The sequence below is a fragment of the Ambystoma mexicanum genome, chromosome 3p, assembly GCF_040938575.1.
Source record: "Ambystoma mexicanum isolate Mex_15411 chromosome 3p, UKY_AmexF1_1, whole genome shotgun sequence".
In the NCBI taxonomy this organism is placed as follows: Eukaryota; Metazoa; Chordata; class Amphibia; order Caudata; family Ambystomatidae; genus Ambystoma; species Ambystoma mexicanum.
The window spans coordinates 904,860,344-904,875,516 of record NC_090925.1 but is presented as its reverse complement, the minus strand read 5'-3'; the positions used below and the strand labels follow the sequence as shown (position 1 = coordinate 904,875,516).

Sequence of the window (15,173 nt, the reverse complement as noted above, 5' to 3'; positions counted from 1 at the left end):
CTATGACACCATTCGGTATAACTGTTCTCATACCAACATCTGCCGCATTCTCCCCATCACTCCAAGTAAACACTGCTGGTTACACACACCCCAGCCAGGCGTTCTTCTCGGGCCTAACGCAGCCACATTCGGTCTGGATAATTCCTGCCAGAATGGACACATACTCCTGATCTCTCAACCACCACACCTACCGCTAGGAAGCAGCTATTACACGAAGGCCACACCAGCTGCACACATCCAGTGCTCACAAGCACCCTTTAACTCTCGACTCTCTACTGACTTGAACTCCGGTTCCCAAGGGCGTTCAACCTACCAGCGCCTTCAGACCATACCAATGGTACATAAGGTGCTATATAAATGCAAAATAACATAACATGTTTCTGTGATGAATAGTATTCGTTGTCATAGAGTAGGTTAAAGATCTATCAGTGTTTTGACATGGATGTTGCATTTATTAGATTGCAGTGGCGTTTAGAGGTTCAGTTTGGTTTGGGCTTTATTCTTGGGGTCATCCTCTTATCAGTGTTATCAACCTCCAGTTGAGGTGTTGGTACAGGTGCGTCTGTGTTGTCTAAGAGCTCTTCTAGATTCTGTCTTGGGTTCTTCTAGATTCTGTCTTGGGTTTTTGTTTTCATCCGGTTCTTCGTCCTAGAATTATGGGCATCGAATTGGAAGTTTGTCTTGTTTTGGTGATGTGCAGTATTGCGTCTTATGTTTTTATTTCTAGCATCGTCCGTCTTTCTGCGTGGTCGTGTTTGGTTGTCTGCTGTTGGTGATTGTAGCGTTTGGTTGGCTTTTTCTGGTGACAGGTTGTTTGCGAGGTATGGAGTGAAGTAGAGGGATTTGTCGCTTCTCTCAGCGTTGGTTCGTTTTTCGTTCCTGTCTGTCGAGTGTGTTTCGCAGTTGTATTTGTTGCTGTTAGTGTTTGTCCTTTCTTTTCTTTCCCTCTGCGATGGTTTGCTTGCCATTTGAGGTAGTTTTAAAAAAAAAGTTTTTCATTTTGGTCCGCTGTCTTGTGGTGTAGTGTTGGGTGTAGAGAAATGTCCGCTACAGGTTAGTGCTCTGTCTAGCTAGCTATGATGGGGAAGGTTAAGCTAGTAACTACAGGGTTGGCCTAATAGGTGTAACTGAGAATCACTGTCTCATTTTATGAGGGGTGAGCCCCTAATCAGAGTATCACTCCTTTATAATCAGCCAATGATTCCTGTCTCACTCTACAGTAATGCTCTCTAGATCTCTAGATGCAAGTTGGTCAGTCTAATATGAGCGTCCTGTATAGTGGGAGAGGCGCCTACGCCTAGCAGGTCAATGGGTATTGTACTAAACAGTTAGATTTGAGACACAGGTGTCCAACAGATTACAATATTAAACCCAGCAAGATTTGAGAGTTGAAATGTTAAATGAGAAGCTAGACAAAGAGGATACTAGGTAACTCCACCAGCACCCTATTGTAAGATAGTTTCTGGTGTTTGTTAATCTGCTTAGAATCGCACGCTGTGCATATGGTCCAACATCCAGTAGTAACCGAAGGCTATTGCATCTTGTCTTTCGAGAATCGAAAGGAGACGTCGACATGGGCGTGCCTGTAACACTATCCCTATGTGACGTGTAGTGTACCCAAAATCCCTCGTGTCGAGGTCCCTCAGATATTTTTTTTCCTTCCAGCATACTGGTGGCCTTGATGCAGAGCTTGTCAAAGACTGCTTATTGTCCCATCAACCCTTGGTTGAATAATTATATAAATCCATATCACCCTATCCGTCCCTTGTTTCGACGGCTGTTACAGACCTCCGCTGAATTAGACGGACGGTGATCCAGTCTGCGCTGCCGACCCTGTGGCCGGGCCTTTCGGCGGCCTATACAGTAAGGAGAGTGGGGTGTCTGGGTGGACATTTCTATACAGATTGAGAATGCCTTTCCCTTTCCTTCCTCTTTCCCTTTCGGTCTTCGTCACTCTAAACATCCTCAGCTATGGGGAGGACTCAATTTAGGTTTTGCCCTAATTGTAGGAGCAAATTTTCTTGGAAAGACAGGCACAGACGGTGTAACCGGTGCTTACCGCTCGATTACAAGGAGGAAGGATGAACGGCTTGTAAGCTTCTTCGTCCTAAGACATTAAAGGAGCGTAGAGTCAAGCGGTGGGTGGCCTACGGTATGTTGATGGCCAAATTTTCTCCCACTGCTGCAGCCACCGAATGTGACGGCGAGTGAGACAAGCATACCTCCAAACCAGAGGTTGTTGACCTTTTGACCGAACGCTCGCGTTCCGCATCGTCTGTCCCCGGCCCCGATAGGCACAGCTTAGGCACTGCTATGAGGAAGCCACACACCCAGGCGATATAGACTAATATGTACACAGCACAAAGCACACAACCCCAGGTCAGTCTTTGGCCAGGTCAAAGAAGACTTCAGCGCCAACGGGTACACCGGAAGCCCCAGCAGCGCCCGCTGACAGTCAGGTTCGGCAGCACTTCACGCAGCCGCAATTGCGCCTTGCGACTGGGCAATGAAAAACAAAGGGCGCTTCCCCCAATTTCGGGTTCGGCCGAAAGACTCATCGCAAGAAGGTGTCTGGTGACGATAGGGTACCGGTTCTGCCGAAAAAGGCGGTCGCAGAAGGCAAGGCCCCGGCACCGCCGAAGAAGGCCTCCATTTAGGACAAGGCCCCAACACCGGCGAAAAAGACTCCCTCGCAGGCTGAAGCTACGTGCTTCCCCACCGCGGAGGACGTCACCGGCAGCTTAGCCAGGATTGTCTCTGCCGATTCTCAGAAGCGGCAGGCCCAGGATATGCCGAGACCCAGGGATCCGTCCAAGTCCAAAGATAGCCTAAGTGGGTGAAGGGGCTACCAGAACCCACCCATAAGTCGAAAGAAGCACAGACGACTCACCTCTGACGGTGCCCCAGGAGGAGTTCTCTGAGGGCGAAGGACTATTCTCGACGTTTTTCAACGGATGAACACGATCAAGACATTTTTCCAACTAGACCACTCTAGGTCCTCGGTTTGGACCAGAGAAATTTAACTGCATGGAAAGGCTGTACAGGTTTGTTTCCTGTTCGGAACAACCAACACCAAGGAGGCCAAGGGATGAGAGCCCTATGGACCCCAACGCTAAGTTTCGAAGACTTTTTGACCCCTCTTTAGAAGAGGATATATATAATTAAGATTTAACAGAGGATAACATTCATGCTGATACCCGGGATGAAGAATTCATCACTCCAGAGGACCTGCATGAGCCCATAGAAGGCTGGGAAGAAAGCCCAGATAGGGATGACTCCCGACCATGACAGTCCACAGATCAAGACCCTGATGTCCTGTCCCTGGACACTCGCCAGTCAACTCCCATTAGGCAACAACCAGCGCCAGTGGATGACCAATTGACTTTTAACCTAATGTTATGTAAAGCAGCTGATCATTTTAAGATTGCTATGGATGAGGCGGTCCCCGAAGCTGACTTCGTGGAAGATATCCTTAATGAAAAACCCCCGGCCAGCCAGACCATTCCCTTCCTTAAATGAAACGCTTGGCTCCATCCTTATCGACACATGCTCTTACAAGAGGTGTGAACCCGCGAATAGAAACTTGTGTCCCTCTCCATCAGGCCCTCTTTGTATCATTCCACCCCAGATTCCCTGGTGGTGACTACTACACGAAAGTGGGCAGGGGTCCCTTTGTCAACTGGCGAGTCACCCCGTGATAACGAAGGTAAACTACTTTACAGCCTGGGAAAAAGAATCACGGTTGCGGCCGCGTTCGCAACTCGCATTGCCAACAATACCTTGTTGGCCAGCTACGCCGATGCCCAGTGGGCTTCACTACAGGAAGGCATAACGGAGGTTCCCGAACCCCTACGTACTCTTCTCCTCTCCACTATATCTGAAGGCAGACAGGTAAACCAGAGCTTTCTTAAGAATACTTTGGATTCCGCAGAAACGGCTGGTCGGTCCCTGGTTTAGGGCACACTCCTAAAAAGACATGCTTGGCGGCAGAACTCTGGATTTAAGCCAGAGATGCAAGCCTCTCTAATAAACCAATGGAAGAATCCAACTTGTTTGGGAAAGCGGTAGATGAGGCCCTGGAAACCGCAAAAGAGGAGCATGTTGCCTTAAACGCAGGACCAGATCACACAAAGACCCTCTACAAGAAGAGGTTCTTGGTCCAAACTGCATTTTCGTGGCCAACGCTTCCCTCACCAACAATACTCATCAGGAAACTATTGTAATTCTACACAAGGAAATAGTAGATACACCCCCCCTGTATGCCCCGGTCCCCTGTGGCAAAGGAAGAGGCCGGATCTCTACCCCTAGAGGCTCCTCAGGCTCAAAATGACCCGAAGATTCGGTTCCCCTCCCCTCCCATGCTTACCCGGTCGGGGCCGGCTAACATAGTTTCTTCAGGCATGGGAGATGACTACAGACCAGTGGGTGCTAAAGACCGTGGCCCACAGGTACTGTATAGAGTTCTACCAGTCCCCAACATTCAGACCTCCTCGAGCAAGACTGACACCAGACCATCTTCGCATTCTTCTGCAAGGAGTAGAAACTCTACAGGAGAAATGAGCCATAGAAATCGTACCTCTGGCACAGGTAAAAGGGTATTTCTGATGCTTGTTAATCTGCTTATCACATGCTGTGCATATGGTCCGATATCCGGTGGTAACGGCAGAGTTATTGCATCTAGTCTTTCGGGGACTGAAAGAGGACGGTATTTATTCAGTGTACTTTCTTGTATTCAAAAAGAATCTAAGCATGTGCCCTGTTCTAGATCTGCGCCCAGCTAACAAGTTTGTAAAGCCACACTAATCCCACTGCTAACACAGGGGAATTACATGGCAACACTGGACATGAAAGATGCATACTTTCATATTTCAATGTTGCCAGCGCATAGAAAATACCTAATTTATGATGCAAGACAAGCGTTATCAGTTCAAAGTACTACCCTTCGGCATAGCATCTGCACCAAGGGGATTTGCAAAAGTATTAGCGGTGGCAGCAGCACATCTGTGCATGCAATCCATTCCGCTCTATCCTTAACTCGACTGGCTCACACCAGGGGACTCTTACGAATCATGTCTGTCAAATACCCAAAAGACAATGGATCTTTTATTCAGTCTGGGATTCTCTATCAATGAAGATATCCAGTCTAGACCCTAGTCATGTCAAACAGTTCCTAGGGGCTCTAATTCGGACAAAGGATGGCCTCTTCTTCCCCTCCGAGAGGGTTCAAAACATGTTTCAAATGGCTCAATATGTAGCCAGTCAAGAGGTGACTGTACGCAAGGCTATGCGACTGCTAGGAATGTTGTGTCCTGTATCTACTTGGTTCCTCATGCGTGCGCCCAATGCAAGAGTGGCTCAACAGCCAGTGGTGTCAGGCCAGCGGACAGTGGGACGATCTAGTAGTCTCGCCGCCCCTCATGCTCTCGCTGCAGTGGTGGTCAAGGAAAAACCTCTTGAAAGGGAAATCCTTTACCACCCCTGCAGTGGAAGCCACTGTAACCACAGACTCGTCTCTTACAGGGTGGGGAGCTCACCTGCTTCAACAAATGGCACACAGAGCTTGGTCGTCGGATGTAGCTTCCAACCACATGGAACTGTTGGCAATGTTCAAAGCACTAAAAGCTCTCAAGACACAACTGCAGGGATGACGATCCTGATCCTCAGACAGCACTACGGCCATGTACTGTCTGAACAAACAAGGAGGCACTCATTCTCCAGGGCTGTCCAAACTTTCCCAGAACATATGGAAGTGGTTTCTCAAACGCAACATGTTCCTACTATCACAACATGTTCCAGGGGAACTTAATCTTCTGGCAGACGTACTCCGCAGAGACTTTCCGTTACCCAGGGAGTACGAATGGCGATTACATGAAGACATTGTCTCCAACGTTTTTGCAGAATGGAGCTTTGCAGTGTTCGATCTGTTCACAACTCTGGAGAACGCTCAATGCCAAGATTACACCTCCAGGTACCCCCAGAACTGCTTCAAGGGGAATGGACTGTGGATAATCTGGTCATGGAGCTTTGTCTATGCTTCACCCTCCCCCCTCCACTCCCCTTCTCAACAAGATTGTGCACAAGATGCACCAGGAAACAATCACGGTGATACTGGTGGCCCCCATGTGGGCCTGCCAACCCTGGTTCTCATCTGATGGAGATGTCCCCATCTCCTCCAGTCAAACTGCCTTGCCCATACAACATGTCGCAAGATAGAGGGGAGACGCTTCACCCATGCCCGCAGACATTGAATTTAGCGGCCTGGCTCCTGAGGGCATACAATTTGGACATCTGCAACTCCCTCAGAGATGTATGGACATTCTCAGGGAAGCCAGAAAGCCGAACACCAGATGCTGCTATTCCAGTAAATGGAAACGGTTTGTCATCTGGTGCAACTCAAAGAGCATTAACCCGATTAACCGCTCTCACACACACATTGTGTTATACCGAACTAATTTATTTGACTCAGGCCTGGTCTTCAACTCCATAAAGGTGCACTTGGCTGCACTTTCTGTTGTGATGTAGGCTGAAAGTGTCATGGTGGAAGATACCAGTTATTAAAGCTTTCATGGAGGGAGTGAAAAGAATTCATCCTCCCATTTCTAACCCGGCTCCCGGATGGGACCCAAACGTGGTGTTGACTAGGCTTATGGGGGCTCCCTTCGAGCCCATGCACAGGGCAATTAAGACCTCACCCTTAAGACTGCTTTTTTAATAGCTATTACCTCCATCAGGAGGGTAAGTGAACTACAAGCGCTCTCGATCCTAGATCCCTTCGTAACAGTTCACAAAGACAAGGTGGTTCTGCGCACTCACCCTAGATTTGCGCCTAAATTCATTTCAAAGTTCCATGTGAACCAGTCAATGGAACTACCAACTTTCTTTCAAAATCCTTCAAGCCTGGGGGAAAGAACCCTGCACACACCGGATGTACGCAGAGCTGTCATGTTCTACATGGAAAGAACTCGACCACTCAGAAAAACGAATTCGTTTTTTGTTTCGGTGGCGGCAGAAAGAGGAGACGCAGTCTCCAAATCCCCTATCTCTAGATGGATTGTCAAATGCATTACACTCTGCTACACTCTCTTGCTAAGAGAGAGCTGCCCTTCAACCCGAGAACACTTTCCACTCGAGGCACTGGGGCGTTACTAGCATTCATTGCAAATGTTACCCTTGAATCTATTTGCAAAGCGGCAACCTGGAGTTCTGTACACACCTTTACAAAACGCTATTGCCTAGACACTCATTCTAGGTCTGATTCTCAGGTGGGACAGGCAGTACGAAGACATCTTTTCACTACTGTTCCTTCTCACAACCCAACTCCTGCTCGCTAGTCTATGCACAGCATGTGATTCTAAGATTAACACACATCAGAAGACCTGCATTACTTAACGCAAAAGCATTTCTGATGGTTGTTTCTGCTTAGATTCACATGCGCCCACCCTTCCTCCCCGCTCGGATGGAAGGAACATAGACGTCTTACCACTTTCTCTCTTTTCTGTACTCACAATAGTCACAAGGCTCCCTCTTGGCCGAAAAAATACAATCGGATGGACCTCGACGCGTGAGGGATTTTGGGTACACTAAACGTCACATAGGGATAGTGTTACAGGCACACCCATGTCAACGTCCCCTTCCGATTCTCGAAAGACAAGATGCAATACTCCGCAGTTTCCACTGAATGTCGGACCATATGCACAGCATGTGAATCTAAGCAGTTGCAACCATCAAATGCTTTTACGATAAGTAATGCATGTCGTGTGCTGGGTCTAGAAAATTGCACGTGAAAGTAAATTCAATTTCACTTTAATGCTCTGGGAAACAGTTTATCCCAGAGAAGGTATTTAAATCTTTGGGAAATGTGAAAGACTTCCCTGTGTCACTGCACTGAATGTGTTGTGTGACACAAGGCAAAAGATGCCTATGGAGTTTGTCCGGCTCCACAACCAAAAGAAACGGTGTACAAAATCACATAATACGAGAGAGTGGGTAAAAGGGTCTCTCCCTCTCAGGATAAAATCAAGTACTCAAAATCCAGCAAAGTTGCTTGGGGGTCTCTAAGGTAGAGGGAATTAGTAGATTTCTGAGCATTCTCCCTAACAAACTGCAAACGCACACCCCCAACCCCCCTACTTAACTCTTCTTCCAATGCGATGTGTCCCAGCGACACCGGTTCCCTTTCACTTCCATGATCTGGAACCGGCGCTGCAGTATCCTTTTCTTTTTAATTTTTAACTTTTGATCGGGTGAGCTGCAGGAGTGTCCCCCCGCAATCCCTGCTCACTATACTGTAGAGTATAATGAGCAGGGTGTTGCGGGGACACCCCTGCAGCCTTTGTGTTTATTTTTTTAACCAACCCCACCAAAAGACCCAATACCAAAAAAAAGTTCCAACTTTTGTAGTACAAACTTTTTGTGGTATGTTTTAGGTCTTTTGGTGGGGTCGGTAATTTTTGATGCAGTCATTTTGGCCTATTGCGTTTGTTTGACTAACTGATACTGTAAATTTGTCACATAACTGCTCACATTGACCCCTCTTGAGATAAGCCTGGCTGCTCAGACACACTACCAAAATGTGTATTTCACTTATACCAAAGGTTGGGTCCCTATTGCCAGGAGGTCAAGGTTGTTGTAGTGCACCCATAGCGTACTGCATACATTCTTGCTTAACAATCCCCTTTGTTCTTTAATGTCCCCAGCACTCCACATAAGGTGGGGATACTGGTGTCACCTAACAAAATGTAAAAGGGATCCAAAGATCCTTTCTACCCTTGAACTGTACTTTCCACAAGGTTAGCCAGAGAAAGTTAAGGGGAGCCCCAAGAGCAACCCTGCAACAATACAAAGGTGTGTATATACCTGGTTGTCAGAGGATGAGATTAAAATAAAAACTATGGGGAGTCTTAAAAATAACACCCACAAAATGCGTTAAAGATTCGGTGTGTGGAAAAAGTTCCCACTCTCTGAGGTATAGTGAAAGATTATCCACAAGTCAAGCAAACATTTCTTAGGTTGACGCAGGTCAGGAAGATTTATCATTTCTATGGAAATCTTACCCAAGTCTCTTCTGCTTTCCCTTTATACTTTGCTTTGCCACACATTTTATCTAGATCTTCTCCCACCTCTGTTTATCGGCCACTTGCAGAATGGTTCCCCTTTCTGTTTTTTTTTAGTTTACAATCCATTCGTGGTTTAGAACATTGTTGTTTAACTCGAGGCCTCGAGTTCTGGTATACTGATGGGTTTTGAGGATATCCAACATTAATATTCGTGAGGAAATGTGCATCATACATTTCGAACGGTTTGCACATTTCTCATGAATATTAGAGTATCCTGACAAACCGTCAGAATTTCAGACCTCAAGTTGGGGACAGCCCTCTGTTCGACCCTGCTACTTGGCTGAATATATTCTCTCCTGCTTGAAACTGCTACTATGCTGACTAAGATCTTCTGTTCCATTTGCCTTACTCTCTAGCCAATAATGCAACCTAAAAAGTATTTTGAACTGAAGCTGCACTGGCAGCCGGCGAAGGTGTGCACTCTTCAACCACCCTCCGCCCCCTTCGTAAACTGCCCTGCCTATGCCGGCAAAAAGGGTGCCTAAAGATTTACATAACAGCTTTTAAACCTCAAATGCCTAGCAACGCCCACAAAACTACTGTAACATTACCCAGGAGTAAGTGATGCTTGACATTTTATATAGTGCTTCTGATCAAAGCCCAACTGCATTCAAAGGACCACATACAAAGGAGTACATTTCTGGCTATGCGCCTGCAGTAATTTTTGGTTTTAATTGAGACCATGAAAGCGTACATGTAACTTGATGAGCAACAGACCTTTGCTAAATGGTTAAGTGCTCAGTATACAAATAGTTTAGTCTGCTGATGTAGTTAACTAGATATATCCACATTATGACATTCTAAAAGTTTCCACGTATTCTGTTTAAACTACATTTTTTTGAGTGACTCTGACGTGAGCTTGAGATCAAGTCTGACAACCAATTTAAAACTTGCAAGAAAGAGTGACTTGTATTGGCCTTTTTTTAGTAGTTGTGTTTGAATGCTGGTGAAATTAGGCATTTCGCAACTTACTTTATTGTAATTGTCATTTGTAGCACCTTTTACCATTATTATAGTCTCAATTGTTAATTTATTCCTCCTTAGTGGCTCAATTGATGGTAACAACCAACTCGTAATCAAAGGGCGGTTCCAACAAAAGCAGATTGAAAATGTCCTGAGACGATACATCAGTAAGTGAGCCTTATTTTTGTGGTGTTCTTTGCTCTTTTCTTTGAAAAACTCTCCCAACGATCGAGACTTAACCTGAGGGCATGATTCTTTGGATTGAACCTATTTTACTGCCCCTAGTCACATTTGCATGCTTTGAATAACCTGCAGTCTTTGTTGCGAAAGATTTCTTTTAGCAGTTTTGCCTCCATTTACATGCATGAAACGCCCAACGTTTTGCTATTGTCCCTCTCCTGACTTTTTAAGGGGTGTAAAGCCTTTTTGCTTTCCTTCCTTTGCTTAGCTCCTCTGTTTTGGGGGCACTGGTCTGTCCCTAAGGCTACCAGTGGAGGCTGAACCGATCTTCCTTATTTGAAGTCTGGGTTTTTTAAGCTGCACTGTTGAGGAGAATTCTCAGAAATGTGCTAATTCCCCTCCACCTTAGAGAACCCCAGCGCTTTTGATGGACTTTAGGACTTAAATTTTTTATCCTGGAGAGGATGTGGCCTTTTTCCCACTCATGTATTTTTCATTCATTTGAATCCAGTTTCTTTTGGTTTTGGAGTCTGACAAACTCCATAGTCATCTTTTTTTACGTTGCGACACACAGCACCTTCAGTGCAGTGGTACAGGGAAGTCTTTCAGATTTCCCAAACGTTTAAATACCTTCTCTTTGTTACACTGTTTCCAAGAGCAGCGAAGTGAAATTGACTTTACTGACATTTGTAACTTTATAGACCCAGCACACACTATCTTACAATAGGGTGCTGGGGGGGGGTTACTTAGTATCCCCTTTGTCTAGTTTCTCATGTAACATTTTAGTTACACTTTCTACAAATAATGGCTGGTGGCAGTGCTTTACTTTTTACTACCATTGAGTGTTTCTACCACGAGCTGCAATTGCAGCCGCAGTGAGACACCCATGGGTGCCCATTTTGTCAAAGTGGCACTTTTTTTTTTTTTTTTTTTTTTTTTAAATCGCCAATTGTTGGAAAGGTCCTTGAGATTTACGCTACGCCAAACTAGTTTTGGTCCCTTGGTTTGTTTTGTCTTTGGCAGGATTCACTGGTGAAAAACGCCTCTGGCTCCAGCATGTCTGGCAGGGGAGGAAGCGAGGGAGGTTCCTGAAACTCGCTGTGCTTAGTCGCCTTGGTTAACAGGAATGCACCCAAAGGTGATTGGCTGGCTGTCCTTCGAGGACACTGATTTTAAGGCTGCAAATGAATGGGAGAAACCTGCATAAAAGGCAAGGGATTGTAGACAGCAGGCAGTCTACCACTGGACGAAGGAATCCGAAGAAGAACTTGGAAGAGATGATTGCTGCAACTCCTGGACCGTTGGTTTGCACTGCTGAAGCTCAGAATTCGCCTCGACTAGAGAAGCCCTGCAAAGGATGACTTCTCCCCTTGGGTTGGTCGGTCCAATCGACCCCAAGACAAACTCATCTGGAAATCCTCTCTGCTGGCTGTACTTCCATTGCCACTGCAGGAACCAAGTGCCAGGGAGAGGGACCCCAGAATCAAGTGCATAGTTTTAAAAAATGACCCGGGCTCCAGGAAGATCTTAAAGACTCCCTCGAAGCAGGACTAACCAAGCCTCAGCCACCTCAGAGTGCTGGACCCCAGAAGCAAAGAAAGCCCTCAGGGTATCCGAATAACGCGGTAGTGCTATTTGTGAGAAGCTGAAACCGCGAAGTGCAGCTGATCTGAAGTTTGTCCATTGCTGCGGCCGACCTTCAAATCTTTTTAATGGTAATGTGTTATTTATATAGCGCCTTAATCCAAAGCGTTTTACAGAGCACATATCTACATACAATATCACCCAACCGAAATTGGTACTCATTTATTGACCTCGGAAGGATGAAAGGCTGAGTTAGGCCTTGCAGGGATTTGAACCTGCGACCCGCAGATCACGCTCAGATCGCAGCAGCGAGCGCTCCAACTGCAGAACTATTTTACCAGCATCACAGGCGTCCTCCCTCTTGTCCCCATGACTGAGGCCCAGGAACAACAGGATCTGCCATACTAGCACAGGAACAGAAGCCACGTGGAACCAATTTCTTCAGACCTAAGGTACTTTAAACTAAGGGGTACTTACTTCTTGCTGTGGAACTTGCTAGCTCTGAGACTTGCCGTTGTTACCTCTTGCAGAGTTGCTTGCAGCTTTGCCCATCACAAGCCTCCCAGCTTGTGGCCCAACAGTAGTTTTATTTTTTAACAAAAACTCTCTAACATTGTGTTGGGGAGAATTCTCAAAAATGTGCCAATTCCCTCCACCTTGGAGACCCCTAGCAACTTTGCCTGATTTTGAGGACTTTAATTTTTTTAACCTGGAGTGTCACCCTTTTTCCCACTCATATTTTTGTGATTTTTACCGGTTTCTTTTGGTTATGGAGTCTAATACAATTGTCCCACAGCACCTTCAGTGCAGTGGCACAGGGAGGTCTTTCAGATTTCCCCAGGTTTAAACACCTTCTCTGGGATAAACTACTGTTTCCCAGAGCAGTAAAGTGAAATTGGGATTGTACTTGCTAGACCCAGCACACCCTATCTTACAATAGAGTGCTAAATGGGTTACTTAGTAACCCCTGTGTCTAAATACTCATGTAACATTTTTTGTTACCCTTTCCTCAATTGGCTGGTGGCAGTGGTTTAGCCTTGAACTATTGAACTACCAAGATTGACATTTACCGCGACCGTTCGCGGACCCCGGTAACGTTAAACGCAGGAGCCATCTTTTTCAAAATGGCGTCTAGCCATCGTTGCTAAAATGGCCCCGGTCTTTGTTTTTCATCATGTCTTTGTGGACAGGTCCTTCTAGAGTTTTTCTCTGCGTGCCAAACCAGGTTTGGTCTTTGTTCATTTGCCTTTGGCAGGATTCAGGAGTTAAACCTGCCTCTGGCTCCAGAGTGTCTGGGGTAGGCAGGAAGTGAGAGAGGTGCCCCAAACACTGTGCTTAGTTGCCTGGGAGACTCAAATGCACTCAGTGGTGATTGGCTGACTGTCCGGCAAGGACATCCACCCTGCTGGGTCAGTGACTGCTAGGCTGTTATGAAGGCAGTCGACCACTGGATGAAGGAACCGAAGAAGAGCTTGAAGAGGACGGCTGCTGCAACTCTGGTTTGCCTGGTGAAGCCCTGCTGCGGGTCCGAATCGCCAAGTTTGCATCGACCGAGAAGCCCCTGCAAGGACGACTTCTCCCTGAGTTGGTGGGACCAATCAACACCCAAGTAAGCCACCTGGACACCCATCTCGGAGCTGGTTGAATTCCCTCGGAGTTGCTGCAGGAAACGGTAGAGCCGGGGAGCGGGACACCAGATTGTGTGTTGCTTGTAAGCTGGCCTAGATGTTTTGAAAGATACTCCGGACTCCCACGAAGTAGGACTGACCAAGCCTGACCCCCCTCAGTCGAGTCCGGGACCTCCGATGTGAGGAAAGTCCACCTTGACAGCCAGGAACAGCACTTATTGCCATTTGCTTTACCACAAGGAGCTGAAACGCGAAACCGCCACTGAAAGTAAAGTTTAACGGGTGGCAGTTTTGACAGTGCAGGAGTCGCCCAACGTCCTCCCTCTTGTCCCCACGACTTAGGCCCAGGAACAGTGAGATCTGCAGAGCTGCACAGGAACAGATTCATCAGCTGCATCTTTTCTTCTTTACTAAGGTACTGTAAAACAAGTCTAAGGGAACTTGCATATTACTGTAGAAGTGCTTGTAACTTCCACAACTCACAAGTCTAATCAGCTTGTGTCCCAACATTTGATTCTTCTTTTCATCAAAGACTCCTAAGAACTTGTGCAAAGACTTTTCCATTACTTACCGGAAGTGCTTTATCCTGTCCAAGACTTTTGCCCATTGACTTTGGCTTAGCCTATTGAATTGAATGACTCTTCTAGTGAACTCAAAGTATCTGCACTGCTTAAGAATATTTGTGATCTCTTGTGTTCTAAAAATCTTTGCCTTTTACCAACTTTTAAAGAGTACTCTGAATGCCAACAGTAAGGTATTAATGTCCCCAGCACCCTTGTTACTGAAGTCACCTGTGGGTGTAGGTTGTCTGTGGGCAATCCCAAAAGGGCCTGGTCTGATTCAGAAACTCAGTGTTCAGTATTGAAGTAGATTTGTGTTACTCTTCTATTGCTCCCTTCTGAAGAAGGCCTTATAACTGACTGATACTCAAGGTTCCTTGCATAAACAATTAATGTATTTGTTTGAATACCTGTGAATCTTTGTAACTCCACTACAGCTCACATTTCCCCTCTTGAGATAAGCCGGGCTGCTCAACATGCTACCAAAACTGTAGTAGAAGCTTATACCAAAGGTTGGGTTGCCTAGATCTGTAGTCCTAGTTGTTTGTAGTGTTCCCAGAGGGTACTGCATACAAACCTTGCCTAACACATTGTACAAGACGTTTTACTTACCTGCAAGAAAAACCTCAGCTGTCCTAGACTTTGCTCAGTAGACATTGGCTGTCCTGGCTCCCTGATAGACTCTTCTAATTTCTGACTTTGTGTCTTGATCCGTCCCTCCTAAAAGTCACACATTTTATACTTGTGTAGCTGGGAAAGGGTCATCTACTTTGCATTGGGGGCATGGAGGGGTCAAAAGTGCTTACCTGTTTGAGAAACTTAATAACCATTGTTTATCCCTTTTCCTTTTGACACAACTTGGTATTGCTCTAAATGTACCAATGATATATCCATATCCAGTGTCTTAGTTATTTAAGACACCTCAGGGTGTAAGAAGTCTGTGTGCCATCACAAATGGGTATCTACTGATTTATTGAAACTGAGTGCATATTTATTGAAGTGTATTTTTGTTACATATTTGCTCCCTTCTAAGGAAGGCTTATTCAACTGACTATTAAATTAATACATGGTTATTTAATCAAGAACCCTAGTGTTTATTTGAATACTTGTCACTGTGGAACACTGTTGCAAACCTACAGCTC

The 15,173-nt window shown here is 46.1% G+C and overlaps 1 protein-coding gene across 1 annotated transcript in view; it reads left to right on the top strand.

The window, feature by feature from the left end:
- Window positions 1-15,173, top strand: part of EIF2S2 (eukaryotic translation initiation factor 2 subunit beta) — a 238,439-nt gene that overhangs the window by 210,519 nt on the left and 12,747 nt on the right. Inside the window, exon 8 of the mRNA XM_069652149.1 lies at window positions 10,161-10,246. Within this exon, the coding sequence (XP_069508250.1) occupies window positions 10,161-10,246 (86 nt within the window). The remainder of the gene's footprint in view (window positions 1-10,160; window positions 10,247-15,173) is intronic.